Source organism: Barbus barbus (genome assembly GCF_936440315.1).
Source record: "Barbus barbus genome assembly, chromosome: 20".
Lineage (NCBI taxonomy): Eukaryota > Metazoa > Chordata > Actinopteri > Cypriniformes > Cyprinidae > Barbus > Barbus barbus.
Window position 1 is genome coordinate 14,239,151 of NC_136748.1, and position 23,753 is coordinate 14,262,903.

The following is a 23,753-nucleotide window of genomic DNA, read 5'->3' on the forward strand; positions in this document are numbered from 1 at the left end:
CAAGAGTTATCGCTGAGGAATAGTAAAAACACAGTGCAGAATGCAGAGTCTTGCTCTTTTGACAAAAGCGCTGCTGCAGTACAGCATAATGGGAATTGAACGCGACGACTTCCCATGAACACGAGTCTGCATGGGGAAATCTTTCACACTCACACAAAACTCCTGATCGCGAGGATGTATAACTTGATTTCGTCTGTGAAAATTCACTGAACAAAGTAAATGCTTAAGACTTAATTTTGAGACTTGATTGATGTCTTATTACCGTTTGCAACATTGCTGAGTGAGATCTGGGGTTTCTGAGGTATTTTATCAGGAGACAAATCTAAGAAGTAGAAGAATTCTCTGTTTGTTCTCCATGTCTAAGTTAAAAAAAATAGAAATTACAGAGATCTCAGTGTTTTCTGTGGATTGCTACCCTTTCAAATCTCTAGGCAAATCATAGTAAGTAACTTGCACTTTACTGAGTAAACCATCTTTTACACCTGCTAAGCTGCTCAATAATCACCCCAATAATGTCACTGATGGCAGTTCCTCATATCTGCTCAGCCTGTATATCAGTATAAAACAGGAGAAAACAGGTAACCTTCATTTAGACTATTCACAAAAAGCAGCATTCGTACACTGAAGGGATAATGCCGTATTTTCGTATCTTTGATGGTGCATATGGAGATCCGGACAGCCCCGCATGACACCGATGCAGAGTAAGCATTTTACAAGTGGCTCTGGTTCATGCACACATTAACCTTAGGCTGTAATTTCCATTAAAGCTCCTCAACCTTCTGCTGTCAAAGAAGTTCTACAGGCCTCGCTAAGTCCACTGCTGAGTCTGAGTGTCCTCATAAACATTTGAGGGGTTAGGGGCACGAGCCCCGGCTGCTTACTTATAAGGCCGCTAAGCTGAAGCCCTCTATCATTTATTAATGAGCTCTTAGGAAACCTTGAATTTTTAAAGCAGTGCGGGATGGAGATTAAAATTTAGCCCAAACCGGTTGTCGACAAGCTCATCCGGCTTTTGCTGACTATCTCTCTCTCTCTCTCTCTCTCTCTCTCCTCTCTTGCAGTTGTAATTACTCCTAATGCAAAGCTTAAGTTATTAACGGAAGGTGCTTTGAGCCGTTTGGTGTATAAATGTTCAACCTGTTCCTGCTGTGTGCGAGACTGTGTTTACTGTGAATTTCATTTATGTTGTTCCCTCTTGCTCCTTTTTTTATGTTATTTTCTGTTTGCCGATGAAGGGAAAATCACTATGAAGCTGACCCTGGCTACACCTCATGTAAGTGTTTTCCCTCAGTATTGCAGACAGTCTGGGTCTCAACAGCCATTGCAAATGTTGTGAGGATGCTGCTTTCTTTACAACTGCTCTTAACGTGCCCATATTTAGAGAGTTTTAAAATATTGAATGTGGAAAGTATAAACACAGTTACTTCCTGTAAAAAAAACTGACTATACAGAGTAAAATACAAAGATCAGATGTTAAAATTCAACTGCAGTTTAATGTTAAATTTAAAGTATGTTGAATTTATAATATACATTTAATTAATAATATGCATAATTTTATAAAGACAATATGTTGTTTCCTAATTTAAATAATTGTTTTTTATATTGTCTCTGTTCTAAGGCCAAAACAAATCATTAAAATATTATCTAGATTTTTTGTTTGTTTGTTTTACTGTTTAATGTTAAAGCTATAGGGTTGTCAATAGAATAAAATATTATTAATATAATGATTTCCAAACTTTTTTATAAAGCAAAATGAAATTACAATTTACAATTACGCACTCAAAAAACTCCCTGGTTTATATTATATTGCGATGTTATTCTATGGTTTACAATTATTCAACAGTATACAGTTATTCTGAGGTCACGGGAGCAAAGCTGGACAACTTTTCACAGATAAATATGGATTTTGTCAGACACAGGAGACGCTCAAAGCATGAGCAACTATTTGGAAGATTACAGTCTCTCCATATGCTATATAAGATTTATCCTCAGCACAAACCTCTTTGAAATGAGATCCAGTTATCTGCTCACTGGTAAAATAGTTTTCTGCCACCATTACAATCCTCTACAGCCTTAGTGTTGCAGTTTTGGTAGGAAAGTGTAAGAATATTTCCATGAAAGTGTGTCTGTATGCCTCAGTTAAAGCAATAGATCACCCAAAAATGAAATTTTGCGAAAAATGTAGTCACACTCATCCAAGATGCAGATGAGTTTGTTTCATCATCGGAATAGATTTGGAGAAATTTAGCATTGCATCACTTGCTCACCAGTGGATCCTCTGCAGTGAATGGGTGCCATCAGAATGAGAGTCCAAACAATGGATAAAAACATCATAACAATCCATAAATAATCCACACGACACCAGCACATTTATATGCAAATTTAGCATTAAGACATTTTGTGTGTTCATTGGATTACTTGTGGATAATTGTGATGTTTTTATCAGCTGTTTGAACTCTTATAACCTGAGGGTAAGTACGTTTTCAGGTATTTTTAACTTTTGGGTGAACTATTGTTTAAAAAAAAAATTAATAGCCTATTTATTCCAGTCAAATTAAAATTTCTGTTATGTTTAACATAAAATTATTTCATTTTAATGATCAGTTAGTTATTTTGTTCTTGTAATAAAAATGGCACTTCTGCAAATCCTTTTTTGTGTTACCCTGCACCTAAAAAAAAAATAAAATAAATAATATATATATATATATATATATATATAAATAAATAAATAAATAATCAAGACTCTTCTATCAATCTGTTTGGAAAGATTGGAAGGACAGAAATATGCAATCAGTTTTCAGTGTCATTTTGGTCACGACTTCTATGTGCTCATCAGCTTAAGTAGCAACTGTTATCAGTATTAAAATAAGGCTATATGATCAGAGAATAAGTGCATGCAAAGTCTGGAGAGATTCACTTGTAGTCATATCCCTACGATGGATCAGCAGAATCACATTTGCTATGTTTACATTAGTTATGTTTGCAGAAAGAGTTCAGAGGAATATTTCATCCCTTGAGTCAAAGTGACTGACAGTATCTTGGCAGCAGGTGTTCTACTGGAGGCCGTCCAATCACAAAGCACGTCTGTGGAGTGTGCACCAAAGCTGAAGCCAATCAATTTTAGAGAGAAGTGTTGCAACCATCTCATCCTCCAGCTGAGTCCTGTTCAAAGCACTATTCAATCATCTTCATGAATTGAGTATCACCACCGCAATGCACTTTGTAAGAATCCCAAAGCAACCCACAGTTCCTTTGGTCAAACACTAAAGAACGTTTACAGGAACAGGACAGTCGAGTCATAATATTTTGCATCGGGTTCTTTATTGTAAATGCACTGTGGGTAGAAATTGTATAAAATTTAATATTGCACAATATAAATCAATTGCACTTTCTCAAGGTATAATGATGCATTTGTGTTATGCTACAAGAATATGCAGGTACTGTGCTCCAATTAAACAACAAGATAGTGTGACCAAGAATTATTATTATTTTTTTGAACATAGTATTACTTTTAAATATATAGCCTATAGTTATCAAAAACACCCTCCAAGTATGGAGGTTCTTGGGCTACCAGCTAAATACAGTGTTTGGCACTGTAGTGAAGACATTAGACTTGTGAATATCTAACACAAAAACTCTTTAAAGCTAATAAAATGCTAAGCACAGTTTGTATATACATAGCCCTCTATATGTTACCTGCATTATTATACTCCCCAATTTGTGTGTTGTGATCCTCTCATTACTTTGCCTTAGGTGGGTAAACAAGCACAAGATTTCGGTGATTGACTGCCATCATATTAAAATTTAATTGAGCAAATGAAACGTCATCTTAAACAGAGTGGTGTGTTTTATAGGATAGAGCCTATTTCTATTGTTTTGTGTTCTGTATTTGTGCACTGTCCAACCTCTAACGCCAAACAATCATCATCTAAACAGATTTGAGGTGTTCTCATATTTTTTTCCACCATGGAACATATTATCTGTTATCTCCGGCCAATTCTCAAACATCTTTATGAGTCTGAAAAATATATTTACTGAAAAATTGACCTAGGTTTACAGTGTTGTAAATACAGCATCATATTCCCAAGAAAATAGTTTCAGACCTGAGCATCTGCACATCGAAAATGTTTTTCTTATTCCAGAAATATTGATGGCCCACTATTTTGAAGTAGAAATCTATATAATTGAAAGACAAATCACTGTATTTTCATAAATTATCATTATTTTACTTTTTTTAGAACACTAGTGTGTAAACCCTTTTTACAACCCAACCATTTATAATTGTGCATTCTCAACATTTTCCAGAAAAATCTCTACAAAGTTACTGATTATTAGTGCATGCAGTCAGCTGATTCTGCATTTACTCACTAATTTCATTTCATTTATTCTGTCATAGAATGATAATCGATTTTCATTTAAAATTAAAGAGGCGGGAGACTAAAAGAAAGAAAGAAAGAAAGAAAGAAAGAAAGAAAGAAAGAAAGAAAGAAAGAAAGAAAGAAAGAAAGAAAGAAAGAAAGAAAGAAAGAAAGAAAGAAAGAAAGAAAGACTGGGAAAGAGACAGAGGTATATCTCAGCTATCAAATATACTTTATAATTCTCAAAATGTTGTGCTTTGCTAATTAGATGTCTTTTATGTACAGCTCCAAAGTTGTTTTGTGGCAAACTGGCGTTTAGCTTTGAAGTTTCTTGTCGCCTCTGCAGGGTCCCTAAAGTAAAATGGGATACATGTAGAAAGAAGAGAGATCTCAGTTAGACACTGGGAGAAAAAAAACACACACACAGAGCGCACCAACAATCATTCCTGCTCTCTTACCTTGCTAACTTGACTAAAGCTAAGGATCAATGTGTAATCCCACTGAAAAATGTGAGATCAGGTGAATTCAGCAGTTCCCAAACTCAAAGGGTTCATCAGAGGGTCATGATTAGGAAACAACTGTTATTCCTTACTAAAAATCCAGTCGCTCAGTGGATCCCGTGATGCATGTTCCAAAACGGTGACTAGCAGTGAGCATTTCTCCATATTTATCCAATTAGTCAAGCAAATTCCACTAGAATTTGTGATAGTTTCAGGGATTCTGAATCCATATGTTAGAGGAACCAGAGTTTCCATCGTGCATGCTTCTTGGTCTCAGTCTTGGACTTGCGTTTGGGTGTGGAGGTAAACACCTCGTGTGTGTAAGGCAGAGAGGGGTAGGACGGCTCTTCTAATGGACACAGTCTCTTCATTAAGGGCTGCAGTTTGTCCTCTTGAAGTTTAAAATCTAGTTCCACACTAAAAGAGAAAAAGAGAACATTTTAGGTGAGAGTAGAGATCATATCAAAACAGATTACACAGAATTGTCTAGATGAGGAACTAAATTAGTCCAATTAAAGTCAACAATAAATCAAAATTGACACCATTTACTTTTTAAAAAATTAATTGTCCTTATCTTATTGTGGATATTGCATCAGCAACATCCCAAAACTCTATTCCAAAGTGCATCAATGTAATTTCTTCATATTTTTTCATAGTGCAATAACACCTCAGAAACAACGTTCCTTTTCCGCTGACACTACTTAGTCTGTGTTTAATATAATATTATTTAGAAATGTAAATATACTTTTTAAAAATTGTAATTGTTATATTATTTGTTGAAAGAAGTTAATACTTTATTTGGCAAGGCTGTGAAGCTGGGAACACAAGACACACACGACAGAGGACTGGCAGTTTTATTATAATATTAAAATTTTATTTCAAAATATTACATTATTTAGCCATTGTTTTGCACAATTTTAACAATCAGTTCCCAATGGATGCAATACTTTTTTTTTTTTTTTTACTTCCTGTTGCAATCCTCTTTCCCCAAGTAATAATTTGACAGTAAAATGAGTTGCAAATGCCATTTCATGTTTGAGTTTTGTCTGCCTTAGAAAATGTCATGAGCGTACAGCACCTCATTCCTGACCTCTAACGTCATGACTAAGCTGTTTAGCTCGGTCTCAGCGTTTGTGTGTATGTGTGTGTATTCGACTGTCCTCGCGCAGTCATAGTCTGACCTAAAGTCATAATCCCATGACAATCAGATGATTCCTGATGACTGCAGTGGCTAAACTCACAGATTAACCATCAGAGACAGCTTTAATCTGATCTAAATGAAATCATTCACAAAGCAGCATCTGACTCATCAATGTAAAGAACAGACAGACAGACCAATCACACACAGCCCATCAGCAGGCTACCACTCACTTTCAACTGCCCCATTCCTCACTCGCTCCCCTTCTTTTCACTTTCCCGCACTACAAATGAGCGTATTGGAAATCAATGCTGTTTGAATCATCAATTACATCCATTTATAAAAGATTTGTGCAAAAAAACAGAGCTCTCTAACCAAATTGCAGCATGAGAGTCAATTATGTTTACCTCCGTCTTTACACTGAGGGTTTGTTTGGTTTGCGTTAAGGAGCGCTTTATATACAACAATTGAGCCCTTTGGCTTTCATTTAAAGTTTTGTATCGGATAACGCACACATTTTGCTAAATTAAAAGCTGCTAAGGTGAAACGCAGACATTATTCGTTCAGTTCATTATGGAGTTTTGCACTGAATTTCAAAGCCTTTGAAAACACAATAGTGTTTTATCACAATTCCACACAAACAAACCTTAAACCAAGGACATTTTTTTCCCACTACATACGTATCAAGACAACAGAACGCACCAAAAAGGCAGAGAAAAAAAACCCACGGAGACTTTGCGATCTGCATCTCATTTTCATGTCTGTCCTGAATTTTCACAAATGATCAGAAAAACTTCTCCGGCATGATATATTTGGAAGCTGCAGTGTTTGGTTTGTCTATTTACAGAACTTGTGAAAGCTCAGCGATTCTCAGCAGACTCTCTGAGGGTGAAAGAAAATGGAACAGCAGTGTGTTTCTGCTCCGGGTTGAGCTAAACTACGCTTAGCAATTAATCAGTGGAAAAACCTGAGCAGTTACCTTGTGCACACTACCAACAGCGGGGGGACATATGGGTGGCTGGTGAACAATACACAGCAAACAACTGCAGGATCTGCAAACCTGGTTCAGAATAGAGACGATGTCTTAAGGTTATCCTAAGAAGAGTTATTTTCTTTTCTGCAATGTGGGGTTTTTTATTGAGGTAAAAGTTGTAGTTAATAGCGAATAAGTGTTCCCTGTTCTAAAGTGTTACCAACAAAGGCTGTTTGAACTTGAACTTTTTATTCATCAAAGAATCTTGAAAAAAATGTATCATGGTTTCCACAAAATTAATTAAGCAGAACTATTGTTTTCAGCATTAATAATAAGTAATGTCTTTGAGCTCCAAATCAGCATATTTGGATTGATTTCTGAAGTATCATGTGACACTAAAGATTGGATCATTGACTACTGAAAACTCAGCTTTGCCCTCACAGGAATAAATTACATTTTAAAATACATTTATTATACATTATATTTATACACATATTTTAAAAACTGTTTTTTTTATTGTTACTGTTTTTATTGTATTTTCTATTTTTTTGTAACAATTGGTGAGCATCTGAGACTTTCAAACTTTCAAACAAATCATACCAATCATTTAAATTAGTGTGTACTGTATGTGTAAGTGTTCCAAATGCATATAAGTTTATCAAAAAGAACAGCAAAATATACATTTTAATAGACACTTTAACAAAACATAATTTTAAAACATGAAATATGTAAATATTCCTATTAAATATTTCCCATCCAAAAATGATTTGGAAATGAGCAGCTTGGACATGTGCAAAACATCTCCTTATGTTCCATGGAAAGAAAGTCAGACAGTTTGAAATGGCATGAGGGTGAGTAAATGAATTTTCATTTTTTGTGTGAACTATCCTTTTAGCTTCCAGTAAATGCACTGGAATTTAATTTGAGATTGATTTTTAATAAAGCGCTGCGGGTATAAATAGGTGATTGTTGAAATAACTCCCTGTTGTTAACATCAGATATAAGTGACCCAGGTTCTTGCTTAATTATTTGCTTGACTGCTTTGCTATAATGCAGAAACATACACACACAAAAATACATACGGTCAAACTCAGGGGGGCTGTAGACATGGAGCTAAATATTTAATCACAGTAACACTGAATGTCATCCTTTATTCAGGTATACAAACAGTCAGCCGTGAGCTTCGGTCAATGACAGGGTACAAACCCGGCCTGTCAGATGCCACAGATATTATGTTCAAGCACTTTACCGCAGGAACAAACTGTAATAGGTTCAGTCAATAAGAGGCTGTATTAAAAGAAAAGCTCAATCTTGGACACAACAATGTCAAATATTATGTTCCAGTACGAGTCAAGATAGCAATTGATTTTAGAAGCAGGCCTAAAGGTTTTTATCCGAGTGAGCGGAGGCTGGTGCGAGAGATCAGCTGGCTCATTTCTGAGGGTTTTACTGAAGTGAGTGGATTATTATCAAGCTCCGTCTGTAATTTCTGCTCAAGCGGCACCGCTGTCCATCCCTTCTGTGCACATTGCTGGGTATCTCTGCCACCTCTCATTCAAACTAACCACTCGACCTCCACCAACCTGACACGTGATCCACTTGTGTTCATTTGTCTGGATTCATGAGGTGCCATGTGGACAGGACAGGCTGAGGTGATGCTGAAGGACAGGGCCCGTCAGGTGACGAATGGCCAGATTGTCCTTGCCTTGAGAAGGCAGCTGCAGAGTGAACTTGTCCAGTCCACTATATGCCAACAACAGGCATCACACTCAGCACTTCCTCACTGGCTGCTCTGCCAGCTCAGGGCAAGGAAATTAGATTTTTGACAATCAGACAATCAGACCTCCTCTTGTCTTCTGTTTCCTCTCCTCTGTTTGGTAGTGAAGAACTGGTCTGCTTATTTGTGCTGAGTGCAGCACAGTGTTCAGTACTGGTGAGCACCGCCATCCAAACTCATGAATGTTCACTCTCTTGGTCAGGCCTATGCAGTATGTTTATTTTTTATCATATATTGAGGGGTCCAAATGTTCTTTAAACGTAAAAAATAAATAATAATTAACAGTGCATGTACAATTCTGACATTTTTGTTCATTTTCCAAACAATTTGCTTTAAAAATAGATATTTTTTATTGTTAAATCAGCCAATCAATCACTACTGGTCCCAAACTTTTGGAACCCGCTGTATAGATTCATATTTTAGTTGTGTATCGTTACTATAATTAATATTTTGGAATTATTTGATTACAGATTAATTAAGATTTAACAACACTATCACAAGAATGTGAACATAAAAATATCTCCCCAAAAAACTTAGATTCTTTATGAAATATTAAAATAGTTTTTGCTTTTTCCCCTCTCTCTGATTAATAGTTCAAACACAGCATGTTTTCTTAGGAATACTGTTAGCAATTAGCAATTAGCAATTCAATTATAACTTTTTCTGTGTAATTTATATTAAAGTACACAGAAAAAGTTATAATTTAATTCTCAATGTTTTGACCTCTATTGTCCAACAAAATATTTGAATGCCCTCTCCCATATAGGATATGATACAGGTACATCTAAAAAAATTGAATTTTGTGAAAAACTAAATTTATTTGTTCACTTATTTCAAAAAGTGAATCTTTCATATATATTTTACATTCATAACATGTAAAGTAAGACATTTCAAAAGGTTTTTTGTTTTAATTTTGATGATTAGAGCTTACAGCTCATGAAAGTCAAAATCCAGTATCTCAATATATTAGAATATTTATATTTGAGTTTCATTAAACGGCCATCCCTACAGTATTAATTCAGGGTATCACTTGCTCTTTGAAACCACAATAATGGGAAAGACTGCTGACTTGGCACTGATCCAGAAGACAATCATTGACACCCTCCACAAAGAGGGTAAGTCACAGAAGGTCATTACTGAAAGGGGTGGCTGTTTACAGAGTGCTGTATCAAAGCATATTAAATGCAAAGTTGACTGGAAGGAAGAAGTTGGGTAGGAAAAGGTGCACAAGCAACAGGGATGACCGCAAGCTTGAGAATACTATCAAGCAAAGCTGATTCAAACACTTGGGAGAGCTTCACAAGGAGTGGATTGATGCTGGAGTCAGTGCATCAAGAGTCACCACGCTCAGACGTCTTCAGGAAAAGAGCTACCAAGCCCCTTCTGAAACAGAAACAACGTCAGAAGCATCTTACCTGGGCTAAGGAGAAAAAGAACTGGACTGTTGCTCAGTGGTCCAAAGTTTTCCCCTGTGGTCCCTTCTTTTCAGATTAATTTAAATTTTGCATTTCATTTGGATATCAATGTCTGGAGTCTCGAGGAAGACTGGAGAGGCACAGAACCCAAGCTGCTTGAAGTCCAGTTTGAAGTTTCCGAAGTCAGAGATGATTTGGGGTGCCGTGACGTCTGCTGGTGTTGGTCCATTGTGTTTTATCAAGTCCAAAGTTAATGCAGCCGTCTACCAGGAGATTTTGGAGCACTTTATGCTTTATGCTTTAAGCTTTATGGAGATGCTGATTTGCTTTTCCAGCAGGACTTTAGCACCTGTCCACAGTGCCAAAAGCACTTCCAAGTGGTTTGCTGACCATGATATTACTGTGCTTGATTGGCCAGCCAACATGCCTGACCTGAACTCCATATGGAATCTATGGGATATTTTCAAGAGAAAGATGAGAAACAGTCGATCCAACAATACAGACGAGCTGAAGGCTCAATAGTGCCTCAGCAGAACCACAAGCTGATCGCTTCCCTGCCATTCCTCACTGATGCTGGAGTTTGTGCTAAAGGAGCCCTGACAAAGTATTGAGTGTATAAATGAACATACTCTAAAGAACTTGAACTTTTCTGTTTTGCAAATCCTTTTTTTGATTTATCTTAGGAAATATTCTAATATTTTGAGATACTGGATTTGGACTTTCATGAGCTGTAAGCTGTAAGCATGTAATGAATCTAAAATATATATGAAAGTTTCACTTTTTGAAATGTTACAAAAAAATGCAGTTTTTCACGATATTCTAATTTTTTGAGATGTACCTGTATATCTAGTATTTCTGCTGTAATTATAACAAAGCTGCTTGTTTTCAACCTGTTTTTCAACAGGTTTTATTTTTATTTATTTTTTTTTTTTACACAAGCTAGAAATATTGGTAATAAAGTCATTCATGTTGTGATTCTTGAAGTTTCAAGCACTTAACTAATTTTAGATTATTTTAATAATAATAAATTATTAGTTATTATATAATAAACCTTAGTTTGGAAGTTTGCTGAGGCCCCCTAGTGGACCCCGGTCCCATGGTTGAGAACTACTATCAGTTTCCATCCATTTTCAACCACAAAAAGCCTCCAGGAAGGTATAATGCTCGAGGAAGTTACATAATCATGTTGAGAAAACAACAGCACTAACATTAATTAGAATTAGTATAAATTCTGCGAGTTTTTCTGTGATCAGTTGATTTATCTCATTATCTCATTTTTAAACATCATGTTTGATTAAAATACATAAAGTAATATGATTTTATAAAAATGCATGGTTAAAAATATAAAAATGTACTTACAGTATTAATGTGGGTTTACATAAAATGCATTTGTGAGCCCTAAAAATTTAAGTTAGCCAGTTTGAATATAAAACGCAATTGTCACTTTCGCTAGTAATCAAACTGTGTGAACGCAGCCATATTTCTCTACAACAAGACTGACGATTGTATTCTGCATCTGTGTGAGCACAGCCATTGTGATTAAGCTGCATTTCTCTGAGCTGCAAGGGTGTTAGGCTGAGAAAAATAGAGAGAGAACGGGGACACTTTCCTACATTTTGAGAAATCATCTGGAGCCTGCACAAAGCACACGATTTACCCAGTTTATTCCTGGTTCATAAATACTTAATGGAAACTGACTTGCTGCTTATAATGAGAAACATTGCAGCCTTTGAAAGTGAGAGAAGGATATCTGCATCACACCATCTCAATAAATGATGCATGCAAGACACTTACAGTAATCCACTTGAAAAAAAAGACAAAAGACATTTAAAATACCATATACAGATCCAAATGGAACAAACCACAACTGTATTTGGCACCATTAATGGGCTTTTTTCATAAGCTCCTAGCGGGAAGGATATTGTCGAGCGTCTGTAGATACCCACTGGGCCGCCGTGAGACATGACACAAAATAAATTAAGTTGGAAGGAAAAAAGGTGCTAAATGCGAACTGTAGGAATACCACAGGGAGTTATCTTGGACACCGTGCAAGAAAAACTGATGGTTGCCACTATTTCAAAACTCTAATGGTTATTTTTTTCCTACTTCTGATGAATGAGTCATGCCTGTCTCCCGTCAGCGCACCCTGAGGACAGAGGCTGTGACAGGACGGCCACAGGTCGGGCTCTTCGTTCTGTCGCTATCTGTCTCCCAGCATGTGCCCAACTACAGAGACATAGCAGCAAAATCACACCATGCTGGCTTCAATATTTTGACGTATGAGAATGTAAAAATATAAAGAAGTGTATGTACAATGATGTATGCACAGGTGCAAATGCTTTGAATACTATTTTGTCTTTATGCACAGAAGTTATCGCCATATATTATGCAGCTGACCTATTTATTTTATTTTACATTCTTCTTGTATCTTCACACAACTGGGTTATTTATTTGTCTTCCACAGAAAAGAGAAAGGTTTCATTCATTTCAAAGGTTTGGAATAACATGAGTAAATGATAACAGAATGTTTCCTAAGATATTTCTATTAATGCTTTAACAGTGACACCATTAACTGTCAGTGCAAGGCCTCATCTTGCAAAGCAGGCTTATTTTTTAACCAATTTGTGCACATGCTCAGCATTGAGAACATATTCAGCAAGTCTTATGGTACAGTGAGGAATTAAGTCCTATGATTATAAAGCCGGTGCTGTTTTTGCCATATGTTCTGGTGCACTGGGCATTTGAAAAGTATCTTTGCAGCCATGTTCTCTTAGACATGCGTGCCAAACAAGAGCACAAAGAATTTGAACTTAGCTGAACTTAACTGATGCAAATGTAAAATGAGAATCAAGCATGAAGACTCCACAAAAGCACACTAAAGGTTCATAAAAAATAAATACCCACAATATATAGTTTGGAAGTTGCTTATTATACTCACTATACACAGCTTATGAAAATCAGGGTCATTTTTTTAATTGGTCCTTTTTTGCATTTTAAACAAAACTGCAAACGGCAGTGCTGACCTTTTTTCCTAGAATACCTTTTTATTTGAATCATTATTTTAAATTTTCTTAACAAGGTTGCATGGTTGGACTCTCTATAAGTCCGTATTAGCAGGAAGGGTCTTAACTGTTCATGAATATTTCTAATGCCATTTTCAATACATTTATCAGTGTATAAATTCACAGATTAAGGCCAGTTGTCTAGCACATAGAAAATTTGTGTAATTAAAATTGGGTGAATAAAGTAAAATATAATATAATAGAAAGGAAAGGAAAGGAAAGGAAAGGAAAGGAAAGGAAAGGAAAGGAAAGATTACAACAATGTGGCACAGTATGCTGCAGCCAGCTAGTTGGTTGTTTGCTAGGAGCATGCTGCTCTCTTACAGTGCCTTCTGTATTCCTTTGAGAAAGTTGTGATGGAGGAACAGCGAGAGGTATCTTACACCATGCTGGCATCCATTTTAAACCCTCTATGGGTCATGTGGAGTACACTGAATAAACAATGAACTTTGACCTTGTAGGCCGCCTTCTCTTGTCCATTGGGATTTGTGAGCAGTTGGATAGTGTTCTGAAATGTCAAAAGTACTAAGTCGAAACTAAAATGAGAAAATGTAATGAGCAGTCATTTTAAATGTAATGTGCAGTAGAGATGCACCGAATGTTCGGCAACTGAAATTATTCAGCCAAAAATAGCAACAACAAAAAAACGCTCTTTCGGTGTTCGGCCGAATAAGCGAAAAGACCAAATTAAATGCATTATTAAAATGCAATAAATAAATATTTATTTACTATGAATTCACAATTGGTACAGAAACTTCACTGGTATTAGCAACTGAAAGTGGTTCATGATAACACTATAGTGTAGAATGAAGTGTTTTGTCTGACCACACACACACATACTGTAGATTCATAGACAGACTGCTCTGATTCAATAACCCCAACCAAAGCTAGGAGCACCTTTCCCCTCTTCACCACGTCATCACTTTGGTAACTATGACAACCACATCATCCTCACCAATACATGTCTCTCTCTGTTTCTGCTCAGTATTCTTCTCATACTAATGTCACAGTGTGTCCTCTTCTGAAAGAACCTTCCAGTATTAGGTTAAAGGGGATCTCTGGAAAAGGCATTGAACTGCAATTTAAAACCACTGTATTGCTCACCCAAACCCTTTCCACTGTGAACTGTTCCTGAGAATCAAAACCAATTACAGCTTTTACAAATCAGATCCTTCAATTTCATGGTTTACTTAACAAACGGAAGCACCCCTGAGCAGAACGGATGAATATTCACGATAAACATACTAACAATCAAATAAACAGCCCTATAATACAGATGTAAGCAATATTATCATATCTCACTAGTGCAAAATCTCAGATTTAATGGACTTTTTATTTGTACTTTTCATAAAGTCTCTTTAAGGGATAATTTAACCACAAATGAAAATTCTGGCAATATTTAATCATGTTGTTTACTTATGTTGTTCCAAATCTGTATGACTTTAATAGAAAGATATAATAATAAAATATAATATCATATAATTACATATAGTAATAATCATATTTATTTAAAAATAACTTTTACAGATTTCATTGCTGATTTAAAATTCCTTTAATTTACTAATTACACCTAAATAATCAACAGTACCAATTACTATGTGTGCATTAGAGTGCACTGTAGTTTTTGTGAATGTGTTTTAGCTCTTCTCTATAGTAATGTAACTCCAGTCCTCTGGGCCGGTGTTCAAAGAGTGCTGACATGCTGATACAGTATGCATATCTGTGTGTATTTGACTTCCCTCACTATGCAAACTGAATTGCATATTTTTTATTTATTTTCTGACCCAAGTAGCCTAATGTATTCCAGAGTTGTCTGGTAGGTGGTGAAATGCTGAATTTGTCTGATGATAGATGGCATGTCTTTATGTACATGCCACTGCATTTGATTTCAATGTGTAAATGAATTAATACAAAAATGCTTGAGAGGCAAAATGTTTGTGTTTTGCTCCCACATGCAAGAATATTGCTACAAAACAAACATTAATGAAAACATAGCCGTGAGTGTGTGTGTAATATAGGTCTGTAGCGTCCTGGGTTTCAAAGCCATATGGGTTTGAAATGACATGGGTGTAATTATTGCTTTTATAACAAAATTAACAGTAAACCCATTCATTTAAAAGGAATGGTTATGTTTCTGAGAATCATACAATTACATTAGCTACTTAACTTGCATTGAAGAAATAAAAGATCTAGTTTTACAGTTTCTGAGTGGATTTTTCAGTTGGTCTGGTAAAAATGTAAAAAAAAAAGTCCATATGAGGGATGCATCAAAGGAACTCAGTCATGATATTTTTCATTTTACACTTGAAATTTCTTATAGGTAGAAGAGCTCAGGCTAACGGCACAATTTTATACTCTTTAGTTTTTCAAAGCTTTACTGCAACAGAGACAAATTTGACAATATATTTGGACACTACAGCTGCACTTGTACAAATGTGTGCCTTTGTACGCAAAGAATCTCTGAATCAAGGATTCAGATGAAACTTCAATGAAAAAAAAAACAATAATTCAACAAGTATAAAACTGTTGGCCAAGCTGAAAGATTCAGATATAGTATCAGAGACTCACCTGTATATGATGCAGGCACTGTTACGACATGTGTCACAGTTGGCTGTATCCTGCCCAGTTCGATAAGACAGTCTGTGGAAAAACAGTGTGTGATAAATGAAGCATCTGGAAACAAATGAATTAATAACTTAAAAGGTTCAAACAAAAGTACAAATTATATTGTTTACTCACACTAATTCCAAACCTGTATGAGTGTGAAAAAACAAAAAAGGGTATTTTGAAGAATATTGAGGTTTAAACAACATTGGACCCAAATGACTTTTAGTGTATGGACAAAAATACTTTTTCAAAATATATTCTATTGTGTTCTACAGAAGAAAGTAAATTATACAGGTTTGGAACAACATGATTTTTTTTTTTTCGGCATTGACGCATTAAATTAATTGACGATAAAGACTTGACTTTTCATTGTTATGGAAAGATTTATGTTGCAAATTAATACTGTTCTTTGAACTTTATATTAATCAAAGATTCCTGAAAAAAAAACTGAACTACCATTTCCACAAAATCATGAATCGATCCAACAGTTTTCAACACTGATAATAAGAAGAAATGCTTCTTAAGCACCATATTAGAATGATTTCTGAAGGATCATGTGACACTGAAGACTGGAGTAATGATGCTGAAAATTCTGCTTTGCCATCACAGGAATAATTACAATTTAAAATATATTAAAATAGAAAACCGTTATTTTAAAATGTAGTAATACAACCCGAATTCCGGAAATGTTGGGACGTTTTTTTTATTTGAATAAAATGAAAACTAAAAAACTTTCAAATCACATGAGCCAATATTTTATTCACAATAGAACATAGATAACATAGCAAATGTTTAAACTGAGAAATTGTATACTTTTATCCACTAAATGAGCTCATTTCAAATTTGATGCCTGGTACAGGCCTCAAAAAAGTTGGCACGGGGGCAACAAAGGGCTGAAAAAGCAAGAAATTTTGAAAAGATTCAGCTGGGAGGACATCTAGCAACTAATTAATTTAATTGACCCCAGGTCTGTAACATGATTAGCTACAAAAGGGATGTCTTAGAGAGGCAGAGTCTCTCAGAAGTAAAGATGGGCAGAAGCTCTCCAAAGATTGTGGAATACTTTAAAAACAACGTTCCTCAACGTCAAATTACAAAGGCTTTGCAAATCTCATCATCTACAGTGCATAACATCATCAAAAGATTCAGAGAAACTGGAGAAATCTCTGTGCGTAAGGGACAAGGCCGGAGACCTTTGTTGGATACCCATGGTCTTCGCGCCCTCAGACGACACTTCATCACTCATCGGCATGACATTACTAAATGGGCCCAGGAATACTTCCAGAAACCACTGTCGGTAAACGCAATCCGCCGTGCCATCTGCAGATGCCAACTAAAACTCTATCATGCAAAAAGGAAGCCATATGTGAACATGGTCCAGAAGAGCCGTCGTGTCATGTGGGCCAAGGCTCATTTGAAATGGACTGTTTCAAAGTGGAAAAGTGTTCTATGGTCAGACGAGTCCAAATTTGACATTCTTGTTGGAAATCACAGATGCCGTGTCCCCCGGGCTAAAGAGGAGGGAGACCTTCCAGCGTGTTATCAGTGTTCAGTTCAAAAGCCAGCATCTCTGATGGTATGGGGGTGCATAAGTGTATACGGTATGGGCAGCTTGCATGTTTTGGAAGACACTATGAATGCTGAAAGGTATATAAAGGTTTTAGAGCACCAGACGACGTCTATTTCAGGGAAGTGTTCATTGTCCTGCTGTGTATTTCAGCAGGACAATGCAAAACCACATACTGAAGCTATTACAACAGCATGGCTTCGTAGTAGAAGAGTCCTGGTGCTGAATTGGCCTGCCTGCAGTCCAGATCATTTGGTGCATCATTAAACGAAAAATACGTCAAAGATGACCACAAACTCTTCAGCAGCTGGAAACCTACTGTATATCAGGCAAGAATGGGACCAAATTCCAACACCAAAACTCCAGAAACTCATAACCTCAATGCCCAAAATTCTTCAAACTGTTTTGAAAACAAGAGGAGATGTTACACCATGGTAAACATGCCACCATCCCAACTATTGTGAGACCTGTAGCAGGCATCAAATTTGAAATGAGATAATTTTGTGCATAAAATTGTAAAATTTCTCAGTTTAAACATTTGTAAAGCTCTCTATGTTCTATTGTGAATGAAATATTGGCTCATGTGATTTGAAATTCTTTTAGGTTTTCATTTTATTAAAATTTAAAAAACGTCCCAACATTTCCGGAATTCGGGCTGTATTTCACAATACTGTTTTTGTTGTACAGTAGTTTTGGTTAAAAATACAGATATGCTAAGCATAAGATATATAATTATATTTTATTCAATAAAATGTTTTCATTGATTTACAGCCTTAATTATTTCTTCTGCGTTGGTGTCTTTTATTAACACAGGGCCTCTTGCAGATTATTGTTTTATTCTACCCTGCGTCCAGGATTTCTATACATTATTTCATGATGGAAGACACCAGGATTGAATTGCCTGTATCTATCCACTGTTCATTTGTGGTCCTTGGGCTTCAGGAGCATTAATGTATGTACAAGGGGATGATGGATCATGCACTAGTCTGGCATACTTGAAGTGGTTTTGATATATTATTTGTGTGCTAATGTGACACTGTGACACATGCCTAGCATTTCTCCAGAGACAATAACAGGGCTGCACCCAGCAGCCATGCAGTTATGCATTTTCATTAAAGCTTAATGAAAGCCTAATTGGATCACTTTATCCCTCTGAGCGCTCAAGTGTCAGGATGGTCATTGATATTCTGCATTCAGTTCGATCTGACGTTGCTTAGGAGTTCACTGCGACAGTGGTTACACACATTATGTCCAAACGTAGAAGGGCGATGTTTTGCTGCAGCAATGCAGTCGGCACGAACAACACCTGAACTGAGCTTTTACTTTACTTGCTTATAGACTAAAATAAATGATATTTTTAGCATAATGATTTTTGTCTACTCAGAATCAGGGCACTATGTCATGGTAGGAAAGAGCTGTACTTAAAAGAAAGAAAATCAATATGTTCAATATGATCTAGAATAAATAGGAACGAGATGAGATTGAACCCTTCCTCATGGCAGAAGCACTGGAGAAGAATTATCCTAAAGGTCAGGAAGGGCAAGGAATTATTGGCAGTCAGGGTGACTTAAACAACAGCCAATGTGATGATTAGGTCTGTTGGAGGTGTTTGCAAGTTCCTGTGCGTTTAGGAATGTACATGAAAAATCTGTTACTCACACTGACATCGTTTCAAACCTGAATGATTTTCTTTCCTCTGTGGAACACAAAAAAATTATATTTTATACTAAGTCAGTAGGGTAAACTGTAAAGGTGTGCAATATTTTTGGCTACAATAAAATTGTAATTGTTGTTAACGAAGTGTGAGCTGACATTATGGAGCATGTTACTCACATTCAAATTCAACAAATTCAGTGTTTCAGAACTGAATGAATCTGCATTTTTTAACAAAATCATTTGAGTGAATGATTAATTATCTATTCTTAAAACTTTGTTTCTGAATGAATCAGTGATTTTAAACAAATTGTTTGAATAAATGATTCAGTGACTTACTCATTAAGACAATGACTTGCCTCCACTTGCGGTTTTGTTTTTATATTATATTATTTATTTATTTATATTATTTTATATAAGGGTTAGTTCCCCCCAAAAATTTCTGTCATTAATTACTCACTCTCATGTCATTCCAAACCTGTAAGACTGTTCATCTTCGGAATACAAATTAAGATATTTTTGATGAAATCCGAGAGCTCTCTGGTATTACCGCAATCTAGGAACAGAAACATTGTAGGACATCATTAGCAGATTCCTGTCGTTGCTGTGAACTAACCACTGCACATAATTTGAAGAATACAAAAAGTTTAGTAATCAGCTGCCCACAACAGTCCTAAACCAGCACAAAAACACACTCAGCAAAATACTGTCTAATTATCATTAACAACAAAATCTAATTTTTGTTAATCCTGCACAGTCCTAGTACAATGTTGTTTTGCACCCAACTAATGTGCAAAAACACCATATTCACTGTATGTGCAAAAACAATTGAAATATTCTTCAAAATATATTTTTCTGCAACAGAAAGAAAGCCAATCAGGGGTGCATTTCCAAAAAGCAACTATGGTTGCAAGTTCCGTCGTTAACAAAAGAGTTCAATGGAACTAACAACCATAGTTAGCTAACGATGCTTTTAGGAAATGCACCCAAAGTTTGGAACAACATGAGGGTGAGTAAATAACGACAGACTTATCATTTTTGTCTAAACTATCCCTTAAAGCTAGTATCACCAGCTGGTAGCTGGTTTGTTACTTACTGTATCTATCTTGCCAGCTACCAGCTTACATGGTCTACCAGCTTACACCAATTAATAACCAGCTTGGACCAGCTAGAAACCATGTTCAAAAACAGCTATGGAATAATTTAGAGTTGCCAGGTCCTTTTGTGAAAGTGTGGAGCATACAGTAATGTTACGTATATATTTCAGTTCTTTTAAAATAAGTATTGATCAGACTGTGTGTATGTGTGTGTCACTGAATCACACAAGTGCTTTGTGTTTTTTCCCTGTGAGCTGGCTCTCAGTTATTGCAGACATCAACTCTGTTGAAAGACACGCTCTGCCCTCTCTCGCTGGAGGTGTGCCCTGAGTGTGCAGGGAGGTGACACACTGCTACGTTCCTGGAATAACCTGTGAAAATCTGACACTGGCAGCAGAAGCACGTCTACACACTGTGTAATAGCGCGCTAATGTATCTTTCTAACGTGAATACACAATGGTTCGGTTTGTCATTGAAATTCAGCGAATGCTATTAGGACATACTCATGTTTGCACATGCTAATGAAAATGATACGTGACAATGTCAGCAAGAGCGGCATCTGATGATACTCATGTTGAAGTCCCTTGACTTGTGCTGGAAGCTGCTCATGGATAATTCATTTGTTGATCATCAAAGTCAGAATATACAGTGAAGAACTAGATTTTTATGCTATCTAAAAAATGTGAGTGATGCTTGCCTAGGATAGGGAACCAGGAACCAGTTAATGTTTGATTCCCAGTAACGGTTCTCGCATTTGCAGAGGGACGGAACAACATACTGAAATTCTAGGACAGTTTCCAGCAATATTTATTCAACAGTGCTGCAAAACAGATACAGGAACCTTAGTGCAAAGCACACAACGTGACCAGTGTAGTCTGATTCCTGAATGAAATACTTGTATGTTCTTTGCAGTGAATCAAGGCAGTGCAGTTTGTTTATATACTTTTTGGTGAATCATAAAGATACGGTGTAACCAGTGTAGTCCGTTCACAGAACAAATGACTCTCATGAGTCAGTTATTTTTAGTGAATCAAAAACACACAGCGCAGCCAGTGTAGTTTGTTTAGAGAACAAAAAAACTCCTATGAGTTAGTTCCTTTTTGGTGAATCATAAACATGTGGTGCAACCAGTGTCTGTTTACCAAATGAGTGACTATTGTGAGCCGGTTCTTTTTAGAAAATAAAAACATATGGAACCCATTTACACAATAAATTAATCTTATGATTTGGCTCTCTTTAGTTAATCGAAAGCACAATATGAAACCAGTAAAGCGAATCAAACACATTTTAGCTTACATCTAACGGATATTCTTTATCAGTGCTTACTGACTGGTTGTTCACATAAAGTGTAGTTAGAGTTACATTTAAATTAATTAATTAAATCATCCCAGTATTTAGCAATAAAATGACTGTTCAGAGTTTTAAATGTACCTTATCAGCACTAATAAGCATCAATGACTGATACTTAATTGCATTGTCATGCATTGTGAATGCTTGGAAATGCACTAAGTGTAAAGGAATCCAAATGCCCTCAAACCCCAGCAGAGCATGCCTTGTGAAATCCCATTTTCACCCAGACACTGACAATCTGTTGCTGTCTGGATAGGCTGTGGAAGTCATTGACACACTAATGAGCCAGTCGTGATAATGATTAAAAAGCAGTTCAGGCGGCTGAATCTTCATTTGGATACATCACCCAGTGACTGTCCTTGGAAAGTACTGCTTTATAAAAAAGCAGCTATCGTCTAATATAATGGTGAAATGAGCCTCGGGCGAGCAGAACAAAATGTGTTAAAGTACTTGTGGAGAAAATGATATATTGTTGCTAATTTGAGGCATCAGCAAAGTTGAAGCAACACAAATCTTCATTTATTCATCCTCTACAATTATCTTGCAATTAGCTCCCTAAAAACAAGAAACGTATGCCAGCATTTGCAAAATTTCAATGTTTGTGCATATAGGAGTGTATCCCTACAAATAAGACATTATACAAAACCGTTCAAGAGTTTGGGGTAGGTGTGATACAGCAAAATACTGTGAAATATAGTTAAAATTTAAAATGACTTTTTTTTTTTTTCATTTTAATATAATGTCATTTATTCCTGTGATGGCGAAGCTGAATTTTTAGTAGTCATTACTCCAGTCTTCATTGTTTCACATGCAAATGTAACATATGTACATATAAAATTCCCATATTAATATATTGTCATAAAGTAAAACAATATGAAACCTATTAGAAATTGGAACAATTTCATAATATATTAACATATATTTCCAGTTCATCCAAATATGTATGTTTATGTATATGTAATACATTTTTGGACATATATGTCATATACATATACTGTCTATCCTAAAAGCCATCAAAACATGTTATTATAAAAGATGAACATGTATTTTAAAAAAAATACAAAAACATATATAAACAATAAATATTGTTGTATATATGTTGTTTTCGTAAAGTTGCATGTATAAATATGTTCTGTTAACATATATGGTTGCTACATACAGTAGTACCATATAAAAGTCATCATATAGATATTACTAACATATGGACATATACAGAAGTCACGATAGGGGTTTATTTAAACTTGAATCACTGGTCATCTAACCAGAGAATGTATGAATGTGAAAATTATATAGGTAACATATATTGTCCTATTTCAAAAAGTGATATTGCCATGTATGTCATATAACCATATGGGTATATATATCAATATGCTGTTTTATTTATTTATTTACAATTCATTTTCAAATTTAAAATTGTTTCAATAATATTTCCCAAATTCCATCTTTCTTTGATTCTAACTGCTAATTAACGTGGTGATTTTACATACTTTGGTCCGTATGGGGCAAAAGCACCAAAAAAATAGTCTAAATTCTGTTAGACTGATGACTCAGAGTACAGATAATATGGTGCGCTCCTGTAGTATTGTCCTACTGCAAACTACAACCTGTGAAAGCTAACTAACTGGCTAAATTTCCAGGCGCAGCACGACTCCATCAGCACTAAAAGCTGGCTTAACACCTAAAGGCTCTACCTCGGTGTTCCAGAGACATCCATGCCAGGGCTCCCGAGTGCTTGGCATTTTAAGCTCTGCCCACCCTGGCTGTCAGCAGCATGCAGACGCTTTGTTTGCTCTAAAAGAGCTGCACTCAGACAGAGAGGAACATCAAACTCTTGGCTCTGGCTGGTTTAACCCAGGGAGACTGGCTGGGCTTTCATTTGCCAACACTGAGCCACTCATCGGTTCTGAGCTCAGCTGCTCTGATGACACCTAGCATGTGGGAGTGCGGGCGCGGAGGTCCTGCCTCTAATAATAGGCCCCACACTTGTGAAAGATGGGTGCTACACACACAAAAAAACAGACACAATTTCTCCTTCCGAAGATGAAAGGGCTGCCTGATGAGGCGCTGCTAATTGAGGCTGTTTGAGTAGTGGTTTTGTGCTCTGAAAAAAGCCCTGCTTTTCTCACTCCTGGCTGGGATTAGAAAGAAGTCCGGTGCTCCTTAGACAGTGAGTTAGGTTTGAGGGCCATTACCTGCCCAAAGCAATGCCTGAAGGACCTTAAGTGCTGAGACGGTGGGTTTTAGACCAGTCCTGAG

The 23,753-nt window shown here is 36.2% G+C and overlaps 1 protein-coding gene across 1 annotated transcript in view; it reads right to left on the reverse strand.

Annotated features, from left to right (window-relative positions):
- Positions 1-3,308: 3,308 nt before the first annotated feature.
- The window catches only part of LOC306886135 (inhibitory synaptic factor 2A-like), a 45,733-nt gene continuing 25,288 nt past the window's right edge, over positions 3,309-23,753 (reverse strand). Inside the window, exons 3-5 of the mRNA XM_079443030.1 lie at positions 15,792-15,863; positions 4,817-5,275; positions 3,309-4,709 (exon numbers count right to left, since the gene is read on the reverse strand). Of these exons, the coding sequence (XP_079299156.1) occupies positions 5,092-5,275; positions 15,792-15,863 (256 nt within the window). The 3' untranslated portion in view covers positions 3,309-4,709; positions 4,817-5,091. The remainder of the gene's footprint in view (positions 4,710-4,816; positions 5,276-15,791; positions 15,864-23,753) is intronic.